At 39.6% G+C, this 26407-nt stretch overlaps 2 protein-coding genes across 2 annotated transcripts; one reads left to right on the top strand and one right to left on the bottom strand.

The window, feature by feature from the left end:
* The first annotated feature begins 735 nt into the window (after window positions 1-735).
* LOC128188233 (RNA polymerase II subunit A C-terminal domain phosphatase-like) lies at window positions 736-9322 on the top strand. Its single transcript, XM_052859160.1, has 8 exons — window positions 736-989; window positions 1245-1270; window positions 3096-3351; window positions 3559-3642; window positions 5109-5199; window positions 5595-5720; window positions 7098-7345; window positions 7440-9322. Exons 3-8 carry the CDS (start codon window positions 3140-3142, stop codon window positions 9190-9192), a joined length of 2514 nt encoding a protein of 837 aa, XP_052715120.1. The 5' UTR covers window positions 736-989; window positions 1245-1270; window positions 3096-3139; the 3' UTR covers window positions 9193-9322.
* Window positions 9323-10151: 829 nt separating this feature from the next.
* LOC128188235 (ubiquitin-conjugating enzyme E2 variant 1-like) lies at window positions 10152-14527 on the bottom strand. Its single transcript, XM_052859167.1, has 4 exons — window positions 14446-14527; window positions 12967-13106; window positions 12022-12147; window positions 10152-11337 (listed from the first exon to the last, which is right to left on the bottom strand). The coding sequence occupies exons 1-4, from the start codon at window positions 14471-14473 to the stop codon at window positions 11197-11199; spliced, it is 435 nt and encodes a 144-aa protein (XP_052715127.1). The 5' UTR covers window positions 14474-14527; the 3' UTR covers window positions 10152-11196.
* Window positions 14528-26407: the final 11880 nt, after the last annotated feature.

The raw sequence follows: 26407 nt of genomic DNA, 5'->3' as shown, positions 1-26407 counted from the left end.
TTTTCAAAAATTTCATTCAGTAAACATGAACAAAAGCCCCAGGTGGATTCGAACTCATGACCTGCGGTTCACAAGCCTGATACTTTAATCAATGAGCTATGACAATATACATCTGATTCGATTGATACAAATAGTTTAACAAAACATTTAAATCGCCATCTTGTGACGTAGTGTCCTAAAAAGTATAAGTCTCGGTGTAGTGAAGTACCTTAAATTGCTTTATGCAAAGACACGTGGACCGCTTTAGCTTGTTAGTTGTTACTCTCGTATTGCACTGGCAATATTGCACGAGTAATCATTTTACAGGGATCGAGGGAGAGGGATCTGAGATTGATTTTTTTTTTTTGGGGGGGGGGGGCGTGCGATGGTTATTTTTGGTAATTTTACGATGTGAATTTTATTCTGAATTTACCCGACCATCCTCTAGACCCGCGCATGCCCTCCTAAGTAAATTTAGCGTACTATTTTAGCTTGTTCGGCGCAAATGCCCTAAGGACTAAAATTAATAGTGCACTAAGATACTCCGTATGTTTTCTTCTTTGCATGTTTGAAAACGAGTACATGAAAAGTACAGTATAAACTGACAGAAATTCGTTATTTAAATTAGTAAAATATATTTCGGCCTTGGTTTATGTTATACTTAGAAGTCAAGAAGACCATTTGCATGCATCCTTCAAGGGAATCATCAAGTTGTGTCTAGCTTTTCAAGTTTATTGTATGTCCATAATTTTTTGGGTTTGCAAGTTATTTACCCACTGACAATCTCGTCTACGTATGTAGCATGTGCTTAATCCTCCCTTTTCTTTGAGTTATTTTCTAAAAGTGTTTTTTTAATCCATATTTTATCTAGTTTCCTGATCTTCTGACCATTTTATATGCTCAAGCTCGTATTCCTTATTGTTGCTAGTCCCTTGACGTTAGCATTTATCCATGAGTTTCTGTGAAGATGTCATTTAGGCTGGAACTTGTTTTTAGTTAGGCCTTCAAAGGTAAATCCTGCTATTGAATTTATTTAATAGTGAAAATGCCCGACGGGCGGCTGCTGACAGTGTACCCATATTGTAATGATATGCGGATCAATTGTTGCATTTATCAGAGATGTGCATATTACTTTGATTTTTATTTTTGATAATTCGTTTTTAAAATACCAGTTGTTGTTGAACTAAGTCATTTTTGGCATAATATTGGAAAAAGGACACCTCTATTGTAAAGATTACTTGTACTCTTTATGTTTATTTATACAGTTTTCGAGACAGAAAGGTTTTTGCAGGTCAGTTGTACATATTATCAGGGAAGAGCATATTACTTTATTTTGTTTTTGTGAATTTATGAGTAACATTGCCAGCTAATGAACACAGCACTTTTTTCGATAATATTGCACACAAGGTCCATTATTTGTCCAGATAACTGCTCCTGCAGTTTTCAAGATAGGAAGTTATTGGCATTTCAATTTTACAAATATATGCACCATATATAAAGATAATCAAGCATCATAAATGTACTTTGATTTTTTTTATCGACATATTGTTTATGGATACTTCTCGCACAGTTTTTAAGAAAACCTTAACCCGGTTTGATGTCACATATTATGCATGTACTGTATACCAGTTTAACTGCTTTATTTAAGCTTCATCTAATGCCAATGTGATTGTGAAACAAGAGGCCCATGGGCCACATTGCTCACATGAGGAACAATAGGTATGATAAAATCAGCTTAATGGAGTCATAATACAAACAATCTGGACAATGTACAATAATACATGTAGATCCTGTATAAATAAAATCCACCCCCCCCCCCCATTGGATATTCTTATGTTTTTAATCATTAGTCCCTTTTCTAACAGGATGATTTAATAGTCATATCACATGTTGAGTATTGCAGTTCTCAAAAAGATCCTTAACAATTGTTTATATATATATGGTATATAAATTTACATCAAACTCCGAACCTTCTTGTGAGGCCGAAAAATTGTCCTGGAGACAAAGTCTTAACAATTATAAAGAATCATCTGGCTAATTAGTTTCTGAGAAGATTTTTAAAGATTTACTCTATAGATTCCTATGTAAAACTTTAACACCCCCCCCCCCAATGTGGCCCCACCCTACCCCCAGGGATCATGATTTTCACAATTTGGAATCTACATTACCTGAGGATGCTTCCACACAAGTTTCAGCTTTCCTGGCTGATTAGTTTCTGAGGAGAAGATTTTAAAACATTTACTCTATATATTCCTATGTAAAACTTTAACACCCCATTGTGGCCCCACCCTACACCCGGGGGTCATGATTTTCACAACTTTGAATCTACACTACCTGAGAATGCTTCAAAAGAACTTTCAGCTTTCCTGGCTGATTAGTTTCTGAGAAGAAGATTTTTAAAGATTTACTCTATATATTCCTATGAAAAACTTCGAGCCCCCATTGTGGCCCCACCCTACCCCCGGGGGTCATGATTTTCACAACTTTGAATCTACACTACCTGAGGATGCTTCCAAAGAAGTTTCAGCTTTCCTGGCTGATTAGTTTCTGAGAAGAAGATTTTTAAACATTTACTCTATATATTCCTATGTAAAACTTCGACCCCCCCCCCCAATTGTGGCCCCGCCCTACCCCCGGGGGTCATGAATTTCACAACTTTGAATCTACGCTACCTGAGGATGCTTCCACACAAGTTCCAGCTTTCCTGACTTTATGGTTCTTGAGAAGAAGATTTTTGAAAATTTCTCGAAATTTTTCATTAATTTCTAATTATCTCCCCTTGAAAACGGGTGTGACCCTTAATTTTCTTAACTTTGAATCCCCTTTGCCTAAGGATGGTTTGTGCCAAGTTTGGTTGAAATTGGCTCAGTAGTTCTTGAGAAGATGTTGAAAATGTGAAAAGTTTATGGACAGACGGACGACAGACAAAATGTGATCAGAATAGCTCACTTGAGCTTTCAGCTCAGATGAGCTAAAAATGTCTCTCATCGCCTCATAAGCTCTCAAATTTAAGCGTTTATTGATTTTGGAACTATGAAAATCTAATTCAGGCTACATGAACTATATCCGAATTAGTACGTTGCAGTACTTTGATTACAGACTATTTAATATTTAAGATCGGGTTCAACAATCAATAAAGTCGGTTCCCGCGGATTTCAAGATGGAGTCTTCGGATACGGGAACCGTGTGTTGGATTTCTCCTGTAGAGAATAAACCAATCAAAGTTACAAAATGGAAAGTAAAGAAAGGATCAAAGATTGGGAAAGGAGGGCTTCTTTGCTTGTATGAAACGGATGACAAGAAAAATTTGAAATTGAAATCAAACATGGTTGGAACCGTTTTGGAACTGAAAGACGAGTATACTCCTGGAAGGTTGTTGCAAAGTGTTTTTGAACTCTTAATGAAGTAAACATAAAAAATGTTCAAATGAATAATATATTTTTAAAAATTTTCCGAAGAGTCTTGTTAGTAAGTAAAACATCATCTCGGCTATGTATGATATGATCCAGCCTTTTACTGTTTACTACAGTTCGTCTAGAATAATCGGATATCATATACTATGTACGACCAATTTTTCAGTGACGGTCTGGTGAAGATGGAGTCATGCACTCATCCTACAGTGATGAAGGATATGTGTGCTGATTGTGGGGCTGACTTGAGAAAGTAATTTCAGTATTTTTTCATTAGATATTTTGAGTTTGACAACTGTCAATCTATGCATGCAATATATACTAAAGTAAACACATACATTTTATTTTGATATAAGCCGCATTATTTTTAGCTCAAGTATTGATAAAACTTTAGACTCTTGTGGTGAATGTCAATCATAGGGGAGGTGTATCATGATCATTAATGCAGTAAAGCTGACATGAATCCGCATAAATATACATTATTTCCCTTTTATCTCTGACTTCCGCCATATTAGAGATGAGATGTAGATGTTATTCACTCTATATGTGCATGCAAAGTAAGCCAGTACAACATGTATCTGTCCAAGATAATATGGATACCTTAAACATTCTTTCAGAGAGTAAACCCTCTTTTACATTTAATTGATTGTAGTTTACTTTATTTTTCAAACATATTACATGTGTACTTCATGTATTGAGAAGTCTGTGCAACCTGCATGTCTTCAAATGTTGGAACACAATTGACCGTAACTTTATTGATCAGCATATATACCCCAGTGGCAGCTAAGGAGCAAAACTTATACGGCGACTTGATACTTTTAAGAGTTAATGTCAGCTTAAATAATTGGTTAGAACTTTGAAAATCAATAACCTTAATTGTGTACTTGAGTGACAGTTCTTGATTTTATTAGGGGGTTTTCCCCCATCGATGTAGTCAGCTTATAAAACCAATTATTTTAAAGAAAGCAAAGCAATTTTTATTGGGAGTTGATTTTAATCAACTCTCCTATGCAGTTACTCTGACAAACCGAAAGTGAAACAGTGTTTGGACCAGAGCACAAATCATCGCCGCTGACAAGACTTATTTCTTGAAAATAACTTATAAATTCGATAAAATGTATGCTAAAGCATTGTTTTTCAACGAAACTTATTTATAAATACTTTGAAAATAGTCAGATTTTAAATGGTACGAACAATTTAGATAATTTTTGTAGTCGTATGTATTCTTACGCCAGATTTCAATATAGTCTCGTTCAACTCGACGCTCGGCTGTCTCCGTAAATCGCCGACAATCAGAGAGTCTCTCTTGCTTGTCGGAGATTAACGGCGACTGCCAAGTGTTTGATTGAACGAGAGTAGAGTTCAATATTGCTTTGATCCATAAATTTTCCAGAAATATTTCTATCAATGATACATAGTTTGATTGAATTAATTCTATCCTTAAATATTACTTAACATGATTCATATGGGATTTTATCAACATTCTGGTGTCGAAAAATTCCAAAAATTTATATTATAAAAATATGCATAATTCAAATACAGATTAGAAACTACCCGTACTTGTAATGCAAAATAACATATCATTGATTTAAAAATAAATAAACATTGATAAAATCAACTCCCATCAGTTCTTCGGTACTTTGATTGCTTTTGAAAGCTTAGGACCAAGAGCAAGTAACATTACAAAATAAGCAATAATCCGATTTAACTGAATTGTAGGGAAGCAGGAATTGCTGGTAATAGAAAGGAACCTGTCAGTGCTTCAGTTGCCATGGTGCACAACATTCCAGAACTTATCATCAGTGAAAAGGTAAATCAGTTGCTAACATGTCATCACAAGATTATTCAGTGTTTGTGCTTATGTGATGCCTTGTCCATTTTATGTCAAATTGAAACATGTGGTGGACTTTTTGTATAGTACTTGATCAGCATTTCTTTATTTGTTTCTGACTTTGCAAATAAACTATGCATTTAAATGTAAATATTGTAGAAAAATTTACCAGTAATCAAATGATTGAATCCTCAATCCTCTAAAAGCATTGTTAAAAACTGTTTCATTTTAGCTAATGTAAATGTGATACAGTATTTTCTCTCATGTTTTAATTCCTAACTCCTCTAAAAGCACTGTTCAAAACTGTTTCTGTTAGCAAATGTAAATTTCTCACATGTTCGAATCCTCAGTCCTCTAAAATTGTTTCATTTTAGCAAGCCTTGGAACTAGGGAAGATGGATGAGGACAGACTGTTAAGGACCAGGAAGCTTGTTTTACTGGTGGATCTGGATCAGACTTTGATTCACACCACCAACGACAACATCCCTCCAAACCTTAAGGTACACTGATTAACATGTTAAGAAAGAGAGGTCACTCTTTTCATGAAAAACACAGTGTCAAATAAACTTTATCATTGGTTTCTTGGGCCAAAAGTTCTAAATATAAAAAAAAGTGGCAGGCATAGTTTTAGAGTTTTCATACCACCTGTTCTCACCATTCCTTTTATTTATCAATCCAGAAACGTTTCACATGAACCAAATTGCCCTTTTAATAAAAAATCTGGGAAAAATTCAAAAATCACTTATGGACTGTTGTTCAAGCTAGTGATAAAGCTCATATGCCTCTTATTTTTCATTAGAAGAGTTATATACTGTATAAAATGTCTGTCAAATTTTATTCGAGAGTGGGAATGAATCAAATTAAATGTGGTAATTTTTTTACCTAATCTGGCAGTACCCTGAGAATTAATTTTGGTTTGGCCTTATTCCCCCTGGATATATTTGATGAAAATTAACAAATGAGAGACATTTTTTGTGATAAAATTATCTTGATATACAGTAAAACTCGGTTATAGCAAAGTCCTGGGGACCAATGGATTTACTTTGTTATATCCATAATCCGCTATATCTGTATAACGAATTTGTAATAATAACTATAGCGAATTCACTATATACATGTTTTCTTTCACCAGATAACAATTTTTGCTAAAAAAGGCTTAGAATAAAAATACATTTCTTTGATACCTTTAATAATCGGATTGTGAGTCGAAAAATTTATATGAAAATAAGTTCATTCAAACTATTATGTTAAATGGTAGTGCAAACTTATTTGAACTGTAAAGAAATTCGTTATAAAAGTGTTGAATTTCGTTATCGTTTACCTAAATGGGACTCAAAATCAGTTCGCTATATTTGTAAATTCGTTATATCAAAATTCATTAAAACCGTAAAATTTTGCAATAATTTTACTGAGGACTCAAAAAAACTTCGCTATATCCGAGAATTCGCTATATCCGTGTTCATACTAAACGATTTTTACTGTATTACATGTACTGGTATATGCTCTGTTCAATGGAGGATACCTGCCAGCTTTAATTAAGACAGAAGTAGACACATATAATCAGGAGAACAACTACTATTAACATACTATATCTACTATTATTTAGCGTGTACAATATTTGGCGGAATATGATTTTTCAATGTTTTCCAAGTTAGGGTGGATTTGATTTAGCGCATTTCTGAATGTACCTATTTATCTACTTCTATATTTTACATTTTGCGATGTACTTGATTTAGCAGACGCTGTTTCTGCCAAAAATGCTTAATAGAATACACAGCCAAATGTAATACGTTTTCAGGATCTTTTGTAATTATACATGAAAAAAAGTTACAGGTATAGAGAGAATGTTTTGATCATAAGTAAAATTATATTTTCAGGATGTGTACCATTTCCAACTTAGTCATGGGAATATGATGCCATGGTACCATACCCGTATTCGTCCAAGGACAGAAAAATTCTTGGAAAATGTTTCCAAACTGTATGAGCTACACATCTGTACATTTGGGTCTCGTATGTATGCCCACATCATCGCCAAATTCCTGGATCCAGATGGCAAATACTTCTCGCACAGAATTCTATCTAGAGATGAATGCTTCAACCAAAACTCCAAAATGGCCAATCTAAAGTAAGAGAATTTACATGTACAATATAGATCAATAGTGAAGAACAAGTGATTGTAAGAAGAGGCCTAATCCTGTTTCTTTTTTCTTTTTTTTCAGAGCTCTGTTTCCATGTGGCGATTCCATGGTGTGTATCATAGATGATCGAGAAGATGTCTGGAATTTCTCACCAAACTTAATCCACGTAAAGCCCTACCGTTTCTTCCAAGGCACTGCAGACATCAACGCTCCACCGGGATTAGATAAAACGGAGCATGACAAAGAACCTCTCACTCACAAAGTACACGTTGTCTCGAGATCAAACAGCAAGGAGGATAAAACTGAGGTGGAAAAGATGGAGGGGAGTGAAGAGCAGAAACCAGAGGCAGCAATAAATGAAACCACACAAAATGATAGTAAGAGGGAAGAGGAGAGTGCAAAGGAGACTGAAGAGGTAAATGGAAAGGAGGACAGTAAAGAAGAAACCAAAGATAGTTCTAATATTCCAGAAGATAGTGAGGAGAAAAAAGATTCAAATGAAACTAAGGATAAAATCAAAGAAGATGAGCAATCTGAGAAACCATGCTCCAAAAGAAAGGAGGAAAATGACAATGATGATAAAGGGGTTGAAAAATCTGATTCAGAGAAAGATAAGAAAGATGGAGAGAATGAAATTAAAAGTGATAAAGAAAAAGAGGGAGCCAACACAGAGGATTCAAAGAAAGAGGAAGTGGAAATTGAATGGGATGATGATGATGACTATTTACTTTACCTGGAGGATATTTTGGGCACAGTTCACAAGGCATTTTATGATATGTATGATCAGCTGAAATCGAAAGGGGAGGATGCTGAAAAACCTGACATGAAAAATATCTTACCATATGTTAAAAGAAAAGTGCTGAAAGGAACAAACCTGTTATTTAGCGGCGTGTTCCCCATGAATGTACCTTTGGAGAAAAGTCGAGCCTATCATGTAGCTAAAATGCTAGGTGCAAATGTTCATTCAGACTTTGTTGCCCGTGCAAAAGATGGTTCAAATAAATCAGAATATACAACTCATGTGGTGGCAGCTAGACAAGGGACAATCAAGGTCAAATTGGCTCAGAAACATAAACATGTGAAATTAGTGAATCCCCAATGGCTTTGGACTTGCGCAGAAAGACTTCAGCATGTGGATGAAAGGCTTTATCCACTAAATGATTCCACTTCAGGTAATCTTTACTGTGAAAGTCCAGATACTGTACGCCTAAATAGGAAACGTAAAAATGAAGAGGAATCGGAAACTGGTAAAAGACAAAGACAGAATGAAGATGAAGAAAAATCGGCAGCTGAAGAAGAAATGGAAGTTTCAGACATCCAGAAAAATGAAGCAGGAAAGTCTGAGGAGGGACCATCTGCTGCTAAAATTGGATCTAATCGCTTTTCTACCACATATAATCCTATGTTGGCATTCTCAGATGAGGACTTGGAATGCATGGACAAAGAAGTAGAGGATTTCATGGATGAAGAAGGAGATGAATCTGAGGAAGATGACATAGACAGGAACGAAAGAATCCGTCTGTCTGTTCTAAGCAGTGGAGATGATGATAATGATGGCAGCAGCGAAGACAGCATGTCGGGAGAGTTCCCCAGAGGCTGGAATCTCAAAAAGAGGCTCCGTTCCTCAAAGTCTGCAGAAAGTAGTTCTGATAATGAAGAGCAAAAAGATCGGAGGGATGAGGAAAGTGAAAATGAACTTGAGAAATATGAAAAAACAATGGAAGCATTTGCTCCAGATACTGAATCAGAAACACAAGATTCTTTTGCCGAGTCCATAGGGTCTGTGGATGATGAAATGGCCGAAGCCGTAGAAAGAGAATTTCTTGCAAATTAATATTTTTGTTATTATTGTTAGATATTAAAATATTTTTTATGACTAATTGAATTGATTGTTGATTAGTATGAAAACAAATTGCTTACCCACTTACAGTGTTTGAAGTGATTGAACCATCAGGATTTAGGAGGTAAAGTGCCTTTTCCCATAAATTGCATGGCCAAATTCAGTGCTTCAACAGATATTATCTGGTAAATTTTTTCATTTAAAAATAAAGTGAATTGCCTGTTGGATTTTTTTAAACTGTGGTACTGAATTTAAAATATCTTCGACTACTAATTTGCCATGAATGTGCTTGATTAAACATTTAAACTGTGTGTACGGCTATGGATAACTCGTACTGTATTTCAAGTTGTACTTAATATATGGTACTTCCCGAAAAGGAGATGCATCTATAGATGTTCGGTAAATCACTAATGTATGGAATAGATGTTTATATTTTACATCCATCATACCAAGTAAAATACCATGTAGTTAAAAAATATGACAGTTCTTTAGATAAAAAGGAAACTACCAAATTGACAGCAAAATATTAACACTGAAAGCTGTGTTACCACCATAGGACAATTTCTCAACTTGCCATCTCAATATATAAGGCAAGGGGAACATTTTAACCCACCTGAACCATCTTTTCTATAAAACCACTGGTCTAAATTCAACCAAACAAATTTTCCTGAGATAGGAAAACTAAATCCTTAAAATACCGTATTATTAAAATCTGAATTTTTCTTCCAAGAGGAGATAATCACAACACTCTAAAAATCTGTATAAAAATTATTGCATGATCCACGGCACCAGAAATGTGTCAGGAAATGTGATAAACAGTCAAGCACTTCTATGAACCATAAAGTATAGAATCTAAATAATACATGTACAATATATATATATGTTTCTTTGAAGGGGGCATAATTATCAATCTGAACAGTTTAAAAAAAATCATATCATAACCAACACAAAACTTATGTGATAAGTTTATTGACTTCATCAAGAGTAAGGACAATGAACCAAATACATGTGTCAATCAGCATTCATCATATGAAAGGTTAACAACTAAAGCATCAAATGTCAAAACACATGTACCCCTGCATGCAAGGAAGCAGGGTGTCGTCTACCAAGGGGGAGAGTTTTATGTCACTCAGCAACTAAAAGTCATAGGAAACAATCAACATGTATGTGTACATATAATACCAATGAAAAGACTGCACTGATTCTTTACATGTAATTACTGTTGGCTGTAGCAAGAAAAAAATAAGTAACGAGCTTGTGAGCCAAGTTATTTCATTTTCTGTATTTCTCTCCATTTTTTATGAACATTTCTGGTGAAGATAAGAAATTTGTTAATACTTGCATATATGTGTATTAAGAGAGAAAACCTGATTAGACATTTATGGAATTACATCTTTTGCTATGCCCGTCAACAACATCATGCCTTCAACATTTATTAACTGAGGTATTTGATGTAAATAATTTAGACACAATTGAATGAGTTAAGTATTTTTAATGAATTATTCATATTCATAAAGATAACTTATTCATCAATATACTAAGTAATACATGTATCTTGCAAGCTTGGAAACTTACACACTTTTAAATAACACTTTACTAGTACTGATTTTTTTTCTGACATTTCTTCTATAAATTCCCTACAAATTTAATGCACATTTAACATGAATGCAATATACACTAGATAAATATTCTATTTCCACGAGCAATTTATACTTATGCTTAAATTTGATAACTCAGGACTGTACAATGCCAGATGCCTGTAAATAAGAAAGCAATCTCATTTCCCATAAAGCAAGATCAAGTTTGTACCGTGTCTTAACATGATCGTAATCGGAAGAAGATTTACCCTTCAATTTTTCATTTCGATATTTGTTTAAAATTGCAAATTATTTTGTGTATTAATACACCAGAAGTCTTCAAACCATTCTCCTCTAATGACATTCCAGTCATAGTTTTCAAAAAAATACTAGCACTTTTTTCTGTTAATGTCTTGTTTGATCAAAACAAACTTCCTTCTGGAGGCTGAGACAATTTACTGTTCTCTTTCAGCGTCATTTGGCGTCGAATGTCCTGTAGAATAGCCTTTATTGACATGTTTCTATTCCAATTTCTCATACTATCTAGTTTTTTTGTATCGATCTGGAAAAAGAAAGACATTCAACTTATTCAATAGCAAAGAAATATTTAGTTCTACAATAACTTAAGGTGGAATAACACACCTGGAAAAAGTCAGAAAAATTAACTGTAAATTATTTGATTAAGAATAATTTAAATCATAAATAAACTACATACTGTATGTCAAATAAGCGAAAAATTTGCAGTTTGGGATAAAAAATGAAAATCAAAAAAATTCAATTCAGTAAGTAACAAAAGCCGTTGGAGGATTTGAACTTGTGATGTATGGATCACAAGCCCGACACTTCATCCACTCGGCTATGGAGTAAATTAAATGTTGCTGTCAATAAAATCCTTAAAAAAAAAAGAAATGTTGTTTCGATCAGAGGTCAGCAATATTGTGATGATGTGTTATTCCACCTTAAGTACCATGATATTGACTGATGAGGACCTGGTGTACTGAATAACTTTTTTAAAGGAAATTTATTGTCACTTAAAACAAGTCATAGTCAAATTGGAAAAAAAATTTGTAAACAAAGTCTTCTTCATTATAAGTTGTATAAAAGGGTTTCTGACAGAAATACATGTAACATGCAGTATAGTACATGTTTTGCGACCAACATGTAAGCTTTGCTGAAGGGAGCAGTAACAAAATAGTGTCTATAATAAAACATAATTACATTGTTTCAATATAAAGAGAATACTCACTACTCCAGATGATTCATTTACACAGGTCATTTTAATCCTCGTGGCGAACCTGACTGTGGGGGGTCTATCTGGATACTGCGGCCCACATTCTAACTTAAGCGAGTAAATTCTACTTTCAAATGGTGTCTGAAAATTAATCCAATTCAATGAGTACATATGTATTTTAAAACTTTAATTTTGATTTGTTAGGCCATCCTTAAATACCGGTAAGAATTTGTTTGAAATTGCTGCCTGGAGGTTTCCAGACCCAGGAGGGAGGGAGATTTTTTTTCATTTTTCAAACTGGTAGTTTAGCTAATTAAAAATTGGTAAAAAACAAAAAATCTCCATAAACAGTGGAAATTTCATGCTATTTTGATGAATGAACATATATATAAACAAAAAGCAGTAAAAACTTTCTTTATTTTTTCCTAAAAAATTTTATCATGGGGGAGGGGGGGGGGGGGGTATTTCAATGGGTCAGGAAGCAATTCCAAACAAACAGTAATTTTTTTTGGCCTTATCAAATGTACTTCCTATATAGTTCCTAAACTTAAAACAATCAGCCAATACATCTATTTCATTTTCTATCAAATTGACAAGTAAAATAACTTTATCAATAATCCAAGTGATTACAGTATTGTGGCTACCGGTACTTTAAAGTACAGCAAATATTACTCAAGAGGCAGCATTTAAGAAAAACGAGTCCTATTTATCTCTCTTGAATTTTGGTCTGCATATTTCTACATTGAGGTAAAAAAAAATTGAAACTCGAGGCATGTTTAACAGAGCAAGTGCTTGTAAAAGCTCACCAAAATTTGTATCCCGGGTACTAGGTATAGTGAATTTTAGTGAGTGCTCACGAGCACCTGCTATGTTGAACATGCCCCCGTTACTCACAGCTGCTTTCAACTGTTACATAATTTGATGTATCATACAATACAATAGTAGTTTGATAAGACTTACTCTTGGTGGACCTAAAATCATTCCATTCCAGTATGTCAGACTCATATCATCGTCATTATCTAATCCCCAGCTTATACTGCCATCTCCTGACCCTTTCTGACCCTGATCTAGTTCATCTAACAGTTTAAAATTTCTAGGAACTGAAAGAAGAAAATAATATCATTAACTACAGTACAGAATCTGAATAAGGTCCAGTAAATGTAACCTTTTCACAGTTGGATATAAAACAGCGATTCATTTTGAAAACTGTTTTGATTGTTCAACGAAACTCTGCTTTTACATAATCAATAGGTCCAATATAAATTCAAAATTGCCTGTTAGTTAATTTTATATTGTTCAATCTTGCATCTCTTTTACAGAATATTGTCTTGTTTTTGGTCTGTAACTTATTATGGAAATTTGCCAATGAAGTACATGTATCACTAAGAATGATGGAAATATAAAACAAGATATTAAGGTCAAACATATTAGGACTCTGACACTCATTCATTGAAATTGGGAGGCTGCATCATAAATCATTATGATTACATAATATGGTACAGGGTTGTTATATAAAAGAAGTTACTTGAGTATTTTAAAACTCTGACTTTCTATGTGTAAAAAATCAGCAAAAATACAGAAAAATATCAAATTTTATTCATGTTCCTCATATTATTAAAATTTTTCATTCATTAGACTTATGAATTTGGAAACACTTTGCTTATTTTCCTGTTGAAAAGGGCACTTTCAGCAGAAATTGCTATAAATGATTATAGTATAGTAGTTGTGTCTTCAGGGTCAAAAAATATTTAAGGAGGGAGGAACGTAGTAGTTGGGGCTATATGGACCATCAATATCGACCTGGGTAGCTCAGTGGTAGAGCTCCTGACTAGAGTTGCAAGAGTCCCAGTTTCGATTCCCGGTCCAGCCATATATTTTCATTGTATTTATATATATACCCATTCCTCCTTTCCTACTACAACAGTAATACACTTAACATTGTGCATGGCTTTAATTTTCCTTAATCAGTTAATCAGGCCCTAGATGAAAAAAATATTTACAGCAATTTATTTACAGTTATAGCATATAAAAGTAAGTTAAATTTCGGATTCAAATACAATTACAAGTTATACAACATAGTCGGATGTTACTCATTTTCTTATGGATATACAATTTCAAATAAAGAAAATGAATGAAATCGATATAAAAATTGAACATCTCTAGCCACCTCTGATAAATATTTATCTGATGTGTCTGTTGGTGGGGGATTGATTATTTAAGCTGTCATTTTTAGTGTTGAAATAGCCACTAACTGCATGAGTTTCATTAACACAAGGAAGCTTCTATATACCCGTTACTAAGGCGTCTCGGATTTACTGGACTGTGTGACTTTCATATTCAACTATTGGTTTGAAAAACGATGGATAAAATTATATTGAGATTAAATTGTATCTCGAATAAAAAAGTAATATACATCAAGTGAAAGAGCTTTGTTCACACCTTGTGCAGATTCTTGTGGAGCCGCCATGTTGATCGTCGGAGGTTTTCACACTATGACACAAAGCCGGAAACTGTGAATAAGAATTTCCCGGAGGTTATCAAGTGTTCAAGGCTCTTGAACCCCCTGTGTTTTAATTCTCAGGTCACTAAACAATATCATATAATTATATATAATTATAACATATAGATTAAGATAGGGTATAATTGGAGTATACAAGGTGTAAACATGCCGTACACTAAATAAGATAGTCTTTATTACTTTATCAATGTTCTTCACTGAGTTACTCAAATGTACCGTTCTAAAACAGATCTAAATATTTCAAAAGCAAAGACATTGAATCTAATCAAACTAAAAAATAAATTAAGAAACTTCTGAAATTCCAATTTAACTTTATTATGATAATGAAATACTTAAACAAAACAGCCTGGAGTGGATAAGATTAAATTTCTTTGCAAAATTCCAGGAAACAATGAAAATATGTAAACATTTGTAGCCACATATATTTAGCTTAAGTTGAAACGCATGGATCTATTGTACATGTACATAATTCGAACGTTTCAGAATAAATGTGTATTCGGTATATATACATGTAATATGTGCATTTTATTGCATGCGTGGGTTAAGTTTATCCTCGCCGAAGGGGTGGGGTAATTGTTGATTTCTTCTATTTTGATAGTTACAATGTATATACATGAACCAGTTATATTTTTCCATCTTACTTGATTAGTGGTTTGCCAGTTTCCCCCTTTTTTTCCTTGCAACGTAATTTTGAAGCGCAGTTTTTTGCCGGTCCGGTTTTATAAATTCACAAGCTGTTAATTAACAGCATTTCATTTGAAATGTGAACTCGTTTGCTTTGAAAAGAAGTGAAATTACAGATCGAATGATCTGTAATTTGAATGGAAAAGAAGCTAAAGCAGTACATATACAGAAATCAAGATAAATCAACAGTTTTTCAAGCTAATTAATTTTAGGTCGTTGAAATTAAGAAATATATGTCGAAGAAATGAAAAATAGCATTAGCAATCGAATTTAGTTATTAAGTTATACATAGCTGATGGACTCGTGAATCTGAAAACACCGTATTTTTTTTTCTATCCAAAAAAAATAAAGAAATAGGGGACGCCCAGATCACCGCCCCTCGCACAACCGCATTGCATTAAGGTGGCTCTATACACCCACAGTTTATTCCAATTTTCAATAGAAAACCACAAAACATATACTTTTAAAATATCAAAATGATGATAGTGTTACTTAGCTATTTTTACAGAATTTTAAAAATGTTTTTTGTGTTTTGTAAAATAATATATTTCAAAAGTCAACTATTAACGAATTGAAAGAAATTTTTATGTCATGTGATGAATATGTTCTTCAGACACATACGAAAAATATAACCCTTCATAACATTCAAAAATTTTATCACTGCAATTTTTTTTAGTATTTCCCCATAACATATTTTTTCATATATATCCTCTCACTCTGTTGACAAATTAACTATCTGACACTGTGTGCACTGTTGCCTTAAACAAAGGTTTCTGTTCATATTGTTATAACATCAGTGATTTTCATTCGTTTTACTCAAAGTAAATGCAAAGTAAATGCAAGCAGAGACAAAGTGATATTTCCCTTTTCTTTAAAATAAAAATTACATATTGATATTATATTTATTTTTTTGGAAAAGGCTCTGCAGCATATCTGCCGGTGAACGTTGTCCAAATTATCGATGAATCATTTCTGAGGGAAATAACAACACATAACCAGGACAGATATAGGGTAATCGATAAGATTAGCTATTAAAATGAATACATATCTACAGAACGAACAAGGATTTATCATTGTTTTTCTCGATCATTATTCTACTTGAGTCTGAGGTTGATATTGATCGGGATCGAGTGCCAATTCTGACGTCACAAAATGGAGACTGCATATTTTCGAGGTATAGAATAGGGTACTTTTTATATCCTATAACCAGGCACTATAACCAGGATGTGCGCATGCGTGAACCAACTTTCCATCGGGATCGGTAAACGATTGGGAGGAAATTCGAAAGCTATTTGGAGGAACTTCGAACTGATATATGTGCAATTTAAAAATGCGATTTTTATATGAAAAATATGATCAGAAGTGATAAAAATGTTAGGTACATTAGATTTTACACCAAAAAATTAAATAAACAATTGAGAGAACAATCAAAATCAATGTTACAGGAAAACAACAGGCACTTAGCATCGGAGGGGGGTTGGGGGTTGGAATGGGGGCAGGGACAGGGGGACGGGACTGCCCCCCTCCAGCACACGTTTTCTCGCAGCAAATATTTTTCTTGAATTAACTTATAAAAAAGTAAATTAACATACAGTTGCACCCCCCCCCCCTCAATATTTTTGGGACCATGTAAAATTTGAAATGAAAGAGAGGAAATAAACTGTGAAATTGAAGTTAAAGGTACACTTAGCCCCCTACCCCCACGGATTAGGATTTTCAATTATTTAAAAAGTATTTTTGAGTCGGGGTTTTTTTCAAGGCAAGATTGGATGAGTCTGCCCTCAACCCACTTTGCTACGATGCTAGGTGCCTGAACAAAATATCATGGTTTCATTACATACATGTATGCTAGTATAAAGACTTTATGTAAACCAATATTATCTCGTGCATTGTTCCTTTCACCAGGTTCTACAAACACCTTAGTCCAAAATAAATAAAAAAAATCCAAGACTAGGAGGGGAAAAAAGGAGAAATCTATTTTCCTTTTTTTTTTACTCAGGACCTATTTTGTTGGGGGGGGGGGTTTGGGGTGAACAGGTCACTGACCCCTTGTAGATCTACCCATGACCTATCACCAGGGTCTGTATACACATAACCAGGGTCAGTATACCCATCACCATGGTCTCCAGGGTCAGAGTACTTATCACCAGAGTCTGTGTGCCCATCACCAGAGTCTGTACACCCATAACCAGGGTCAGTATACACATCACCAAGGTCTTCATACCTATCACCAGGGTCAGAGTACGTATCACCAGAGTTTGTGTGCCCATCACCATTGTCTGTTTACCCATAACCAGGGCAAGTATACCCATCACCAGGGTCTCCATACCTATCACCAGGGTCAGAGTACGTATCACCAGAATCTGTGTGCCCATCACCAGAGTCTGTACACCCACAACCAGGGTCAGTATACCCTTCACCAGGGTCTCTATACCTATCACCAGGGTCAGAGTACGTCTCACCAGAATCTGTGTACCCATCACCAGAGTCTGTACACCAATAACCAGGGTCAGTATACCCATCACCAGGGTCTCCATACCTATCACCAGGGTCAGAGTACGTATCACCAGAGTTTGTGTGCCCATCACCAGGGTCTGTATACTCATCACCAGGGTCTCCATACCTATCACCAGGGTCAGAGTACGTCTCACCAGAATCTGTGTACCCATCACCAGAGTCTGTACACCAATAACCAGGGTCAGTATACCCATCACCAGGGTCTCCATACCTATCACCAGGGTCAGAGTACGTCTCACCAGAGTCTGTGTGCCCATCACCAGAGTCTGTACACCCATAACCAGGGTCAGTATACCCATCACCAGGGTCTCCATACCTATCACCAGGGTCGGAGTACGTATCACCAGAGTTTGTGTGCCCATCACCAGGGTCTGTATACTCATAATCAGGGCCAGTATACTCATCACCAGGGTCTCCGTACCTATCACCAGGGTCAGAGTACGTATCACCAGAGTCTGTGTGCCCATCACCAGAGTCTGTACACCCGTAATCAGGGCCAGTATACCCATCATCAGGGTCTCCATACCTATCACCAGGGTCAGAGTACGTATCACCAGAGTTTGTGAGCCCATAACCAGGGTCTGTATACTCATAATCAGGGCCAGTATGCCCATCACCAGGGTCTCCATACCTATCACCAGGGTCAGAGTACGTATCACCAGAATCAGCGTGCCCATCACCAGGGTCTGTACACCCATAACCAGGGCCAGTATACCCATCACCAGGGTCTTCATTGCTATCACCAGGGTCAGAGTACGTATCACCAGAGTCTGTGTGCCTATCACCAGAGTCTGTACACCCATAACCAGGGTCAGTATACCCATCACCAGGGTCTCCATACCTATCACCAGGGTCAGAGTACGTCTCACCAGAATCTGTGTGCCTATCACCAGAGTCTGTACACCCATGACCAGGGTCAGTATACCCATCACCAGGGTCTCGAGGGTCAATGTACGTATCACCAGAGTCCGTATGTCAGTCACCAGAGTCTGTACACTCATTACCAGGGTTAGTATACCCATCATCAGGGTCTCCATAGCTATCACCAGTGTCAGAGTGCGTATCACCAGAGTCTGTGTGCCCATCACCAGGGTCTGTACTCCAATAAGCAGGGTCAGTATACCCATCACGAGGGTCTCCATACCTATCACCAGGGTCAGAGTACGTATCACCAGAGTCTGTGTGCCCATCACCAGGGTCTGTACTCCAATAACCAGGGTCAGTACATCTATCACCAGGGTCTCCATACCTATCACCAGGGTCAGAGTACGTGTCACCAGAGTCTGTGTGCCTATCACCAGGGTCTGTACACCCATAACCAGGGCCAGTATACCCATCACCAGGGTCTCCATACCTATCACCAGGGTCAGAGTACGTATCACCAGAGTTTGTGAGCCCATAACCAGGGTCTGTATACTCATAATCAGGGCCAGTATGCCCATCACCAGGGTCTCCATACCTATCACCAGGGTCAGAGTACGTATCACCAGAATCAGCGTGCCCATCACCAGGGTCTGTACACCCATAACCAGGGCCAGTATACCCATCACCAGGGTCTTCATTGCTATCACCAGGGTCAGAGTACGTATCACCAGAGTCTGTGTGCCTATCACCAGAGTCTGTACACCCATAACCAGGGTCAGTATACCCATCACCAGGGTCTCCATACCTATCACCAGGGTCAGAGTACGTCTCACCAGAATCTGTGTGCCTATCACCAGAGTCTGTACACCCATGACCAGGGTCAGTATACCCATCACCAGGGTCTCGAGGGTCAATGTACGTATCACCAGAGTCCGTGTGTCAGTCACCAGAGTCTGTACACTCATTACCAGGGTTAGTATACCCATCATCAGGGTCTCCATAGGTATCACCAGTGTCAGAGTGCGTATCACCAGAGTCTGTGTGCCCATCACCAGGGTCTGTACTCCAATAAGCAGGGTCAGTATACCCATCACGAGGGTCTCCATACCTATCACCAGGGTCAGAGTACGTATCACCAGAGTCTGTGTGCCCATCACCAGGGTCTGTACTCCAATAACCAGGGTCAGTATACCTATCACCAGGGTCTCCATACCTATCACCAGGGTCAGAGTACGTATCACCAGAGTCTGTGTGCCTATCACCAGGGTCTGTACACCCATAACCAGGGCCAGTATACCCATCACCAGGGTCTCCATACCTATCACCAGGGTCAGAGTACGTATCACCAGAGTTTGTGAGCCCATAACCAGGGTCTGTATACTCATAATCAGGGCCAGTATGCCCATCACCAGGGTCTCCATACCTATCACCAGGGTCAGAGTACGTATCACCAGAATCAGCGTTCCCATCACCAGGGTCTGTACACCCATAACCAGGGACAGTATACCCATCACCAGGGTCTTCATTGCTATCACCAGGGTCAGAGTACGTATCACCAGAGTCTGTGTGCCTATCACCAGAGTCTGTACACCCATAACCAGGGTCAGTATACCCATCACCAGGGTCTCCATACCTATCACCAGGGTCAGAGTACGTCTCACCAGAATCTGTGTGCCTATCACCAGAGTCTGTACACCCATGACCAGGGTCAGTATACCCATCACCAGGGTCTCGAGGGTCAATGTACGTATCACCAGAGTCCGTGTGTCAGTCACCAGAGTCTGTACACTCATTACCAGGGTTAGTATACCCATCATCAGGGTCTCCATAGCTATTACCAGTGTCAGAGTGCGTATCACCAGAGTCTGTGTGCCCATCACCAGGGTCTGTACTCCAATAAGCAGGGTCAGTATACCCATCACGAGGGTCTCCATACCTATCACCAGGGTCAGAGTACGTATCACCAGAGTCTGTGTGCCTATCACCAGGGTCTGTATACCCATAACCAGGGCCAGTATACCCATCACCAGGGTCTCCATACCTATCACCAGGGTCATTATATCCAGCACTAGAGTTTTTGTGCCCAACAACGGGGTCTGTACACCCATCACCAGGGTCAGTATACCAATCACTCGGGTCTGTACACCCATAACCAGGGTCAGTATACCCATCACCAGGGTCTTCATATCTATCACCAGGATCAGAGTGCGTATCACCAGAGTCTGTACACCCATAACCAGGGTCAGTATACCCATCACCAGGGTCTGTACGCCCATAACCAGGGTCAGTATACCCATCACCAGGGTCTCCATACCTATCACCAGGGTCAGCGTGCGTATCACCAGAGTCTGTGTGCCCATCACCAGGGTCTGTACACCCATAACCCGGGTTAGTATACCCATCACGAGGGTCTCCATACCTATCACCAGGGTCAGAGTGCGTATCACCAGAGTCTGTGCCCATCACCAGGGTCTGTACGCCAATATCCAGGGTCAGTATACCCATCACGAGGGTCTCCATACCTATCACCAGGGTCAGAGTGCGTATCACCAGAGTCTGTGTGCCCATCACCAGGGTCTGTACGCCCATAACCAGGGTCAGTATACCCATCACCAGGGTCTCCATACCTTTCACCAGGGTCAGAGTACGTCTCACCAGAATCTGTGTGCCTATCACCAGAGTCTGTACACCCATGACCAGGGTCAGTATACCCATCACCAGGGTCTCGAGGGTCAATGTACGTATCACCAGAGTCCGTGTGTCAGTCACCAGAGTCTGTACACTCATTACCAGGGTTAGTATACCCATCATCAGGGTCTCCATAGCTATTACCAGTGTCAGAGTGCGTATCACCAGAGTCTGTGTGCCCATCACCAGGGTCTGTACTCCAATAAGCAGGGTCAGTATACCCATCACGAGGGTCTCCATACCTATCACCAGGGTCAGAGTACGTATCACCAGAGTCTGTGTGCCTATCACCAGGGTCTGTATACCCATAACCAGGGCCAGTATACCCATCACCAGGGTCTCCATACCTATCACCAGGGTCATTATATCCAGCACTAGAGTTTTTGTGCCCAACAACGGGGTCTGTACACCCATCACCAGGGTCAGTATACCAATCACTCGGGTCTGTACACCCATAACCAGGGTCAGTATACCCATCACCAGGGTCTTCATATCTATCACCAGGATCAGAGTGCGTATCACCAGAGTCTGTACACCCATAACCAGGGTCAGTATACCCATCACCAGGGTCTGTACGCCCATAACCAGGGTCAGTATACCCATCACCAGGGTCTCCATACCTATCACCAGGGTCAGCGTGCGTATCACCAGAGTCTGTGTGCCCATCACCAGGGTCTGTACACCCATAACCCGGGTTAGTATACCCATCACGAGGGTCTCCATACCTATCACCAGGGTCAGAGTGCGTATCACCAGAGTCTGTGCCCATCACCAGGGTCTGTACGCCAATATCCAGGGTCAGTATACCCATCACGAGGGTCTCCATACCTATCACCAGGGTCAGAGTGCGTATCACCAGAGTCTGTGTGCCCATCACCAGGGTCTGTACGCCCATAACCAGGGTCAGTATACCCATCACCAGGGTCTCCATACCTTTCACCAGGGTCAGCGTGCGTATCACCAGAGTCTGTGTGCCCATCACCAGGGTCTGTACACCCATAACCAGGGTTAGTATACCCATCACGAGGGTCTCCATACCTATCACCAGGGTCAGAGTGCGTATCACCAGAGTCTGTGTGCCCATCACCAGGGTCTGTACGCCAATAACCAGGGTCAGTATACCCATCACGAGGGTCTCCATACCTATCACCAGGGTCAGAGTGCCCATCACCAGGGTCTGTACGCCCATAACCAGGGTCAGTATACCCATCACCAGGGTCTCCATACCTATCACCAGGGTCAGAGTACGTATCACCAGAGTCTGTGTGCCTATCACCAGGGTCTGTACACCCATAACCAGGGCCAGTATACCCATCACCAGGGTCTCCATACCTATCACCAGGGTCATTATATCCAGCACTAGAGTTTGTGTGCCCAACAACGGGGTCTGTACACCCATCACCAGGGTCAGTATACCAATCACCCGGGTCTGTACACCCACTACCAGGGTTAGTATACCCATCACCAGGGTCTTCATATCTATCACCAGGATCAGAGTGCGTATCACCAGAGTCTGTACACCCATAACCAGGGTCAGTATACCCATCACCAGGGTATGTACACCCATAACCAGGGTCAGTATACCCATCACCAGGGTCTTCATATCTATCACCAGGATCAGAGTGCGTATCACCAGAGTCTGTACACCCATAACCAGGGTCAGTATACCCATCACCAGGGTATGTACACCCACAACCAGGGTCAGCATACCCATCACCAGGGTCTCAATACCTATCACCAGGGTCAGAGTACGTATCACCAGAGTCTGTGTGCTCATGACCAGGGTCTGTACATTCGTAGCCAAAGTCAGTATACCCATCACCAGGGTCTCAATACCTATCACCAGGGTCATAATGCCTATCACCAGAGTCAGAGTACGTATCACCAGAACTGTAAACATATCACCTGGGTCATTATTCCTTTTAGTAGGGTCAGTGTTCGTAGTACTAGGGTCTGTGTGCCCATCATCATGGTCTGTATATTCATAACAAAGGTCAGTTTACCCTTCACCAGGGTCTTAATACTTTTCACCAGGATAGTGTACGCATCAATAGGGTCTGTGTGCCCATCACCAGGGTCAGTATACCTAACACAACAGTCAGTGCACTTATCATTAGGGTTTGTATATCCATTACCTGAGTCAGGTAATACTGACCCTGTTGATAAGTAGAGTGACCCTGGTGATAGGTATACTGATCCTGGTGAAGATTACACATACCTTGGTGATACGGACACTCATGACCCTTGTGATAGGTATACTGTCTCAGGTGATGGTTATACTTACCCTGGTTATAGATTTTGAGATTCTGGTGTTACGTATGCTGACCCTTAGAATATCTACACGTTTTTGTATACCGACTCTGGTGATGGATACATACTGACCCCTGTGATTGGCTACAGACCCTTGTGATACGTACACTGACTCTGTCGATAGGTATACTGACCCTGGTGATAGAGAATGTGATAGATATACTGGTGATAAATGTACTGACTCTTGTGATAGGTATACTGACCTTGGAGATGGGCTCTCAGACCCACGGATGCGTACACTGACACGGCCGTTAGGTAAACTAACTCTGGTGATAGGTAATAGGTACAGTTATCCTGGTGAAAGTCTACTGATCAAAGTAATGGATGTACAAACCCTGATGATAAGTGCACTGACTGTTGTGATAGATATACTGACCCTAATGATGGGCACACAGACCCTATTGATTCGTAAACTATTCCTGGTGATAAGTATTTAGACCCTGGTGATGGGCATACTGGCCCTGGTTATGGGTGTACTGACTCTGGTGATGGGCACACAGACTCTGGTGATACGTACTCTGACCCTGGTGATTGGTATGATGACCCTGGTGATGGGTATACTGGCCCTGGTTATGGGTGTACAGACTCTGGTGAAGAGCACACAGACTCTGGTGATACGTACTCTGACCCTGGTGATAGGTATGGAGACCCTGTTGATGGGTATACTGACCCTGGTTATGGGTGTACAGACTCTGGTGACAGACACACAGACTCTGGTGATACGTACTCTGACCCTGGAGACCCTGGTGATGTGTAACTGACCCTGGTAATGTGTATACAGACCCTGGTGATAGGTCATGGATAGATCTATTATGGGTCAGTGACATGTTCACCCATTATACCCCCCCCCCCCCAAACAAAATAGCTCCTGAGTAAAAGAAAAAAATATAGATTTCACCCTCTCCCCCTCCTTGTCTTGGATTTTTTATTGTTGGTTATGTGTATACTGACACTTGTGATGGGCACACAGACTCTGGTGATACGTACACTGACCCTGGTGATAGCTATGGAGACCCTGATGATGGGTATTCTAACCCTGGTCATGAGTGTACAGACTCTGGTGACTGACACACAGACTCTGGTGATACGTACTCTGACCCTGGAGACCCTGGTGATGGGTATACTGACCCTGGTCATGGGTGTACAGACCCTGGTGATAGGCACACAGACTCTGGTGATACGTACTCTGACCCTGGTGATAGGTATGGAGACCCTGGTGATGGGTATACTGAACCTGGTTATTGGTGTACAGACTCTGGTGATGGGCAACACAGACTCTGGTGATACGTACTCTGACCCTGGTGATAGGTATGGAGACCCTGTGATGGGTATACTGACCCTGGTTATGGGTATCCAGACCCTGGTGATGGGCACACAAACTCTGGTGACACGTACTCTGACCCTGGTGATAGGTATGGAGACCCTGGTGATGGGTATACTGGCCCTGGTTATGGGTGTACAGACTCTGGTGATAGGCACACAGACTCTGGTGATACGTACTCTGACCCTGGTGATAGGTATGGAGACCCTGGTGATGGGTATACTGGCCCTGTTATGGGTATACAGACCCTGGTGATGGGCACACAGACTCTGGTGATACGTACTCTGACCCTGGTGATAGGTATGAAGACCCTGGTGATGGGTATACTGGCCCTGATTATGGGTGTACAGACTCTAGTGAAGGGCACACAGACTCTGGTGATACGTACTCTGACCCTGGTGATAGGTATGGAGACCCTGTGATGGGTATACTGGCCCCGTTTATGGATGTACAGACCCTGGTGATTGGCACACAGACTCTGGTGATACGTTCTCTGACCCTGGTGATAGGTATGGAGACCCTGGTGATGGGCATACTGACCCTGGTTATGGGTGTACAGACTCTGGTGATGGGCACACAGACTCTGGTGACACGTACTCTGACCCTGGTGATAGGTATGGAGACCCTGGTGATGGGTATACTGACCCTGGTTATGGGTATCCAGACCCTGGTGATGGGCACACAAACTCTGGTGACACGTACTCTGACCCTGGTGATAGGTATGGAGACCCTGGTGATGGGTATACTGGCCCTGGTTATGGGTGTACAGACTCTGGTGATGGGCACAGAGACTCTGGTGATACGTACTCTGACCCTGGTGATAGGTATGGAGACCCTGTGATGGGTATACTGGCCCTGTTATGGGTATACAGACCCTGGTGATGGGCACACAGACTCTGGTGATACGTACTCTGACCCTGGTGATAGGTATGGAGACCCTGGTGATGGGTATACTGACCCTGGTTATGGGTGTACAGACTCTGGTGATGGGCACACAGACTCTGGTGATACGTACTCTGACCCTGGTGATAGGTATGGAGACCCTGGTGATGGGTATACTAGCCCTGGTTATGGGTGTACAGACCCTGGTGATGGGCACACAGACTCTGGTGATACGTACTCTGACCCTGGAGACCATGATGATGGGTATACTGACCCTGGTTATGTGTATACAGACCCTGGTGATAGGTCATGGGTAGATCTACAAGGGGTCAGTGACCTGTTCACCCCTAATACCCCCCCCCCCCCCAACAAAATAGCTCCTGAGTAAAAAAAAAAAGGAAAATAGATTTCTTCTTTCTTCCCCTCCTAGTCTTGGATTTTTTATTTATTTTGGACTAAGGTGTTTGTAGAACCTGGTGAATGGAACAATGCACGAGATAATATTGGTTTACATAAAGTCTTTATACTAGCATACATGTATGTAATGAAACCATGATATTTTGTTCAGGCACCTAGCATCGTAGCAAAGTGGGTTGAGGGCAGACTCATCCAATCTT

This window comes from Crassostrea angulata, chromosome 6 (assembly GCF_025612915.1).
Source record: "Crassostrea angulata isolate pt1a10 chromosome 6, ASM2561291v2, whole genome shotgun sequence".
NCBI lineage: Eukaryota > Metazoa > Mollusca > Bivalvia > Ostreida > Ostreidae > Magallana > Magallana angulata.
The sequence above is the reverse complement of the archived record's forward strand: the minus strand, read 5'-3'. Positions and strand labels throughout refer to the sequence as shown.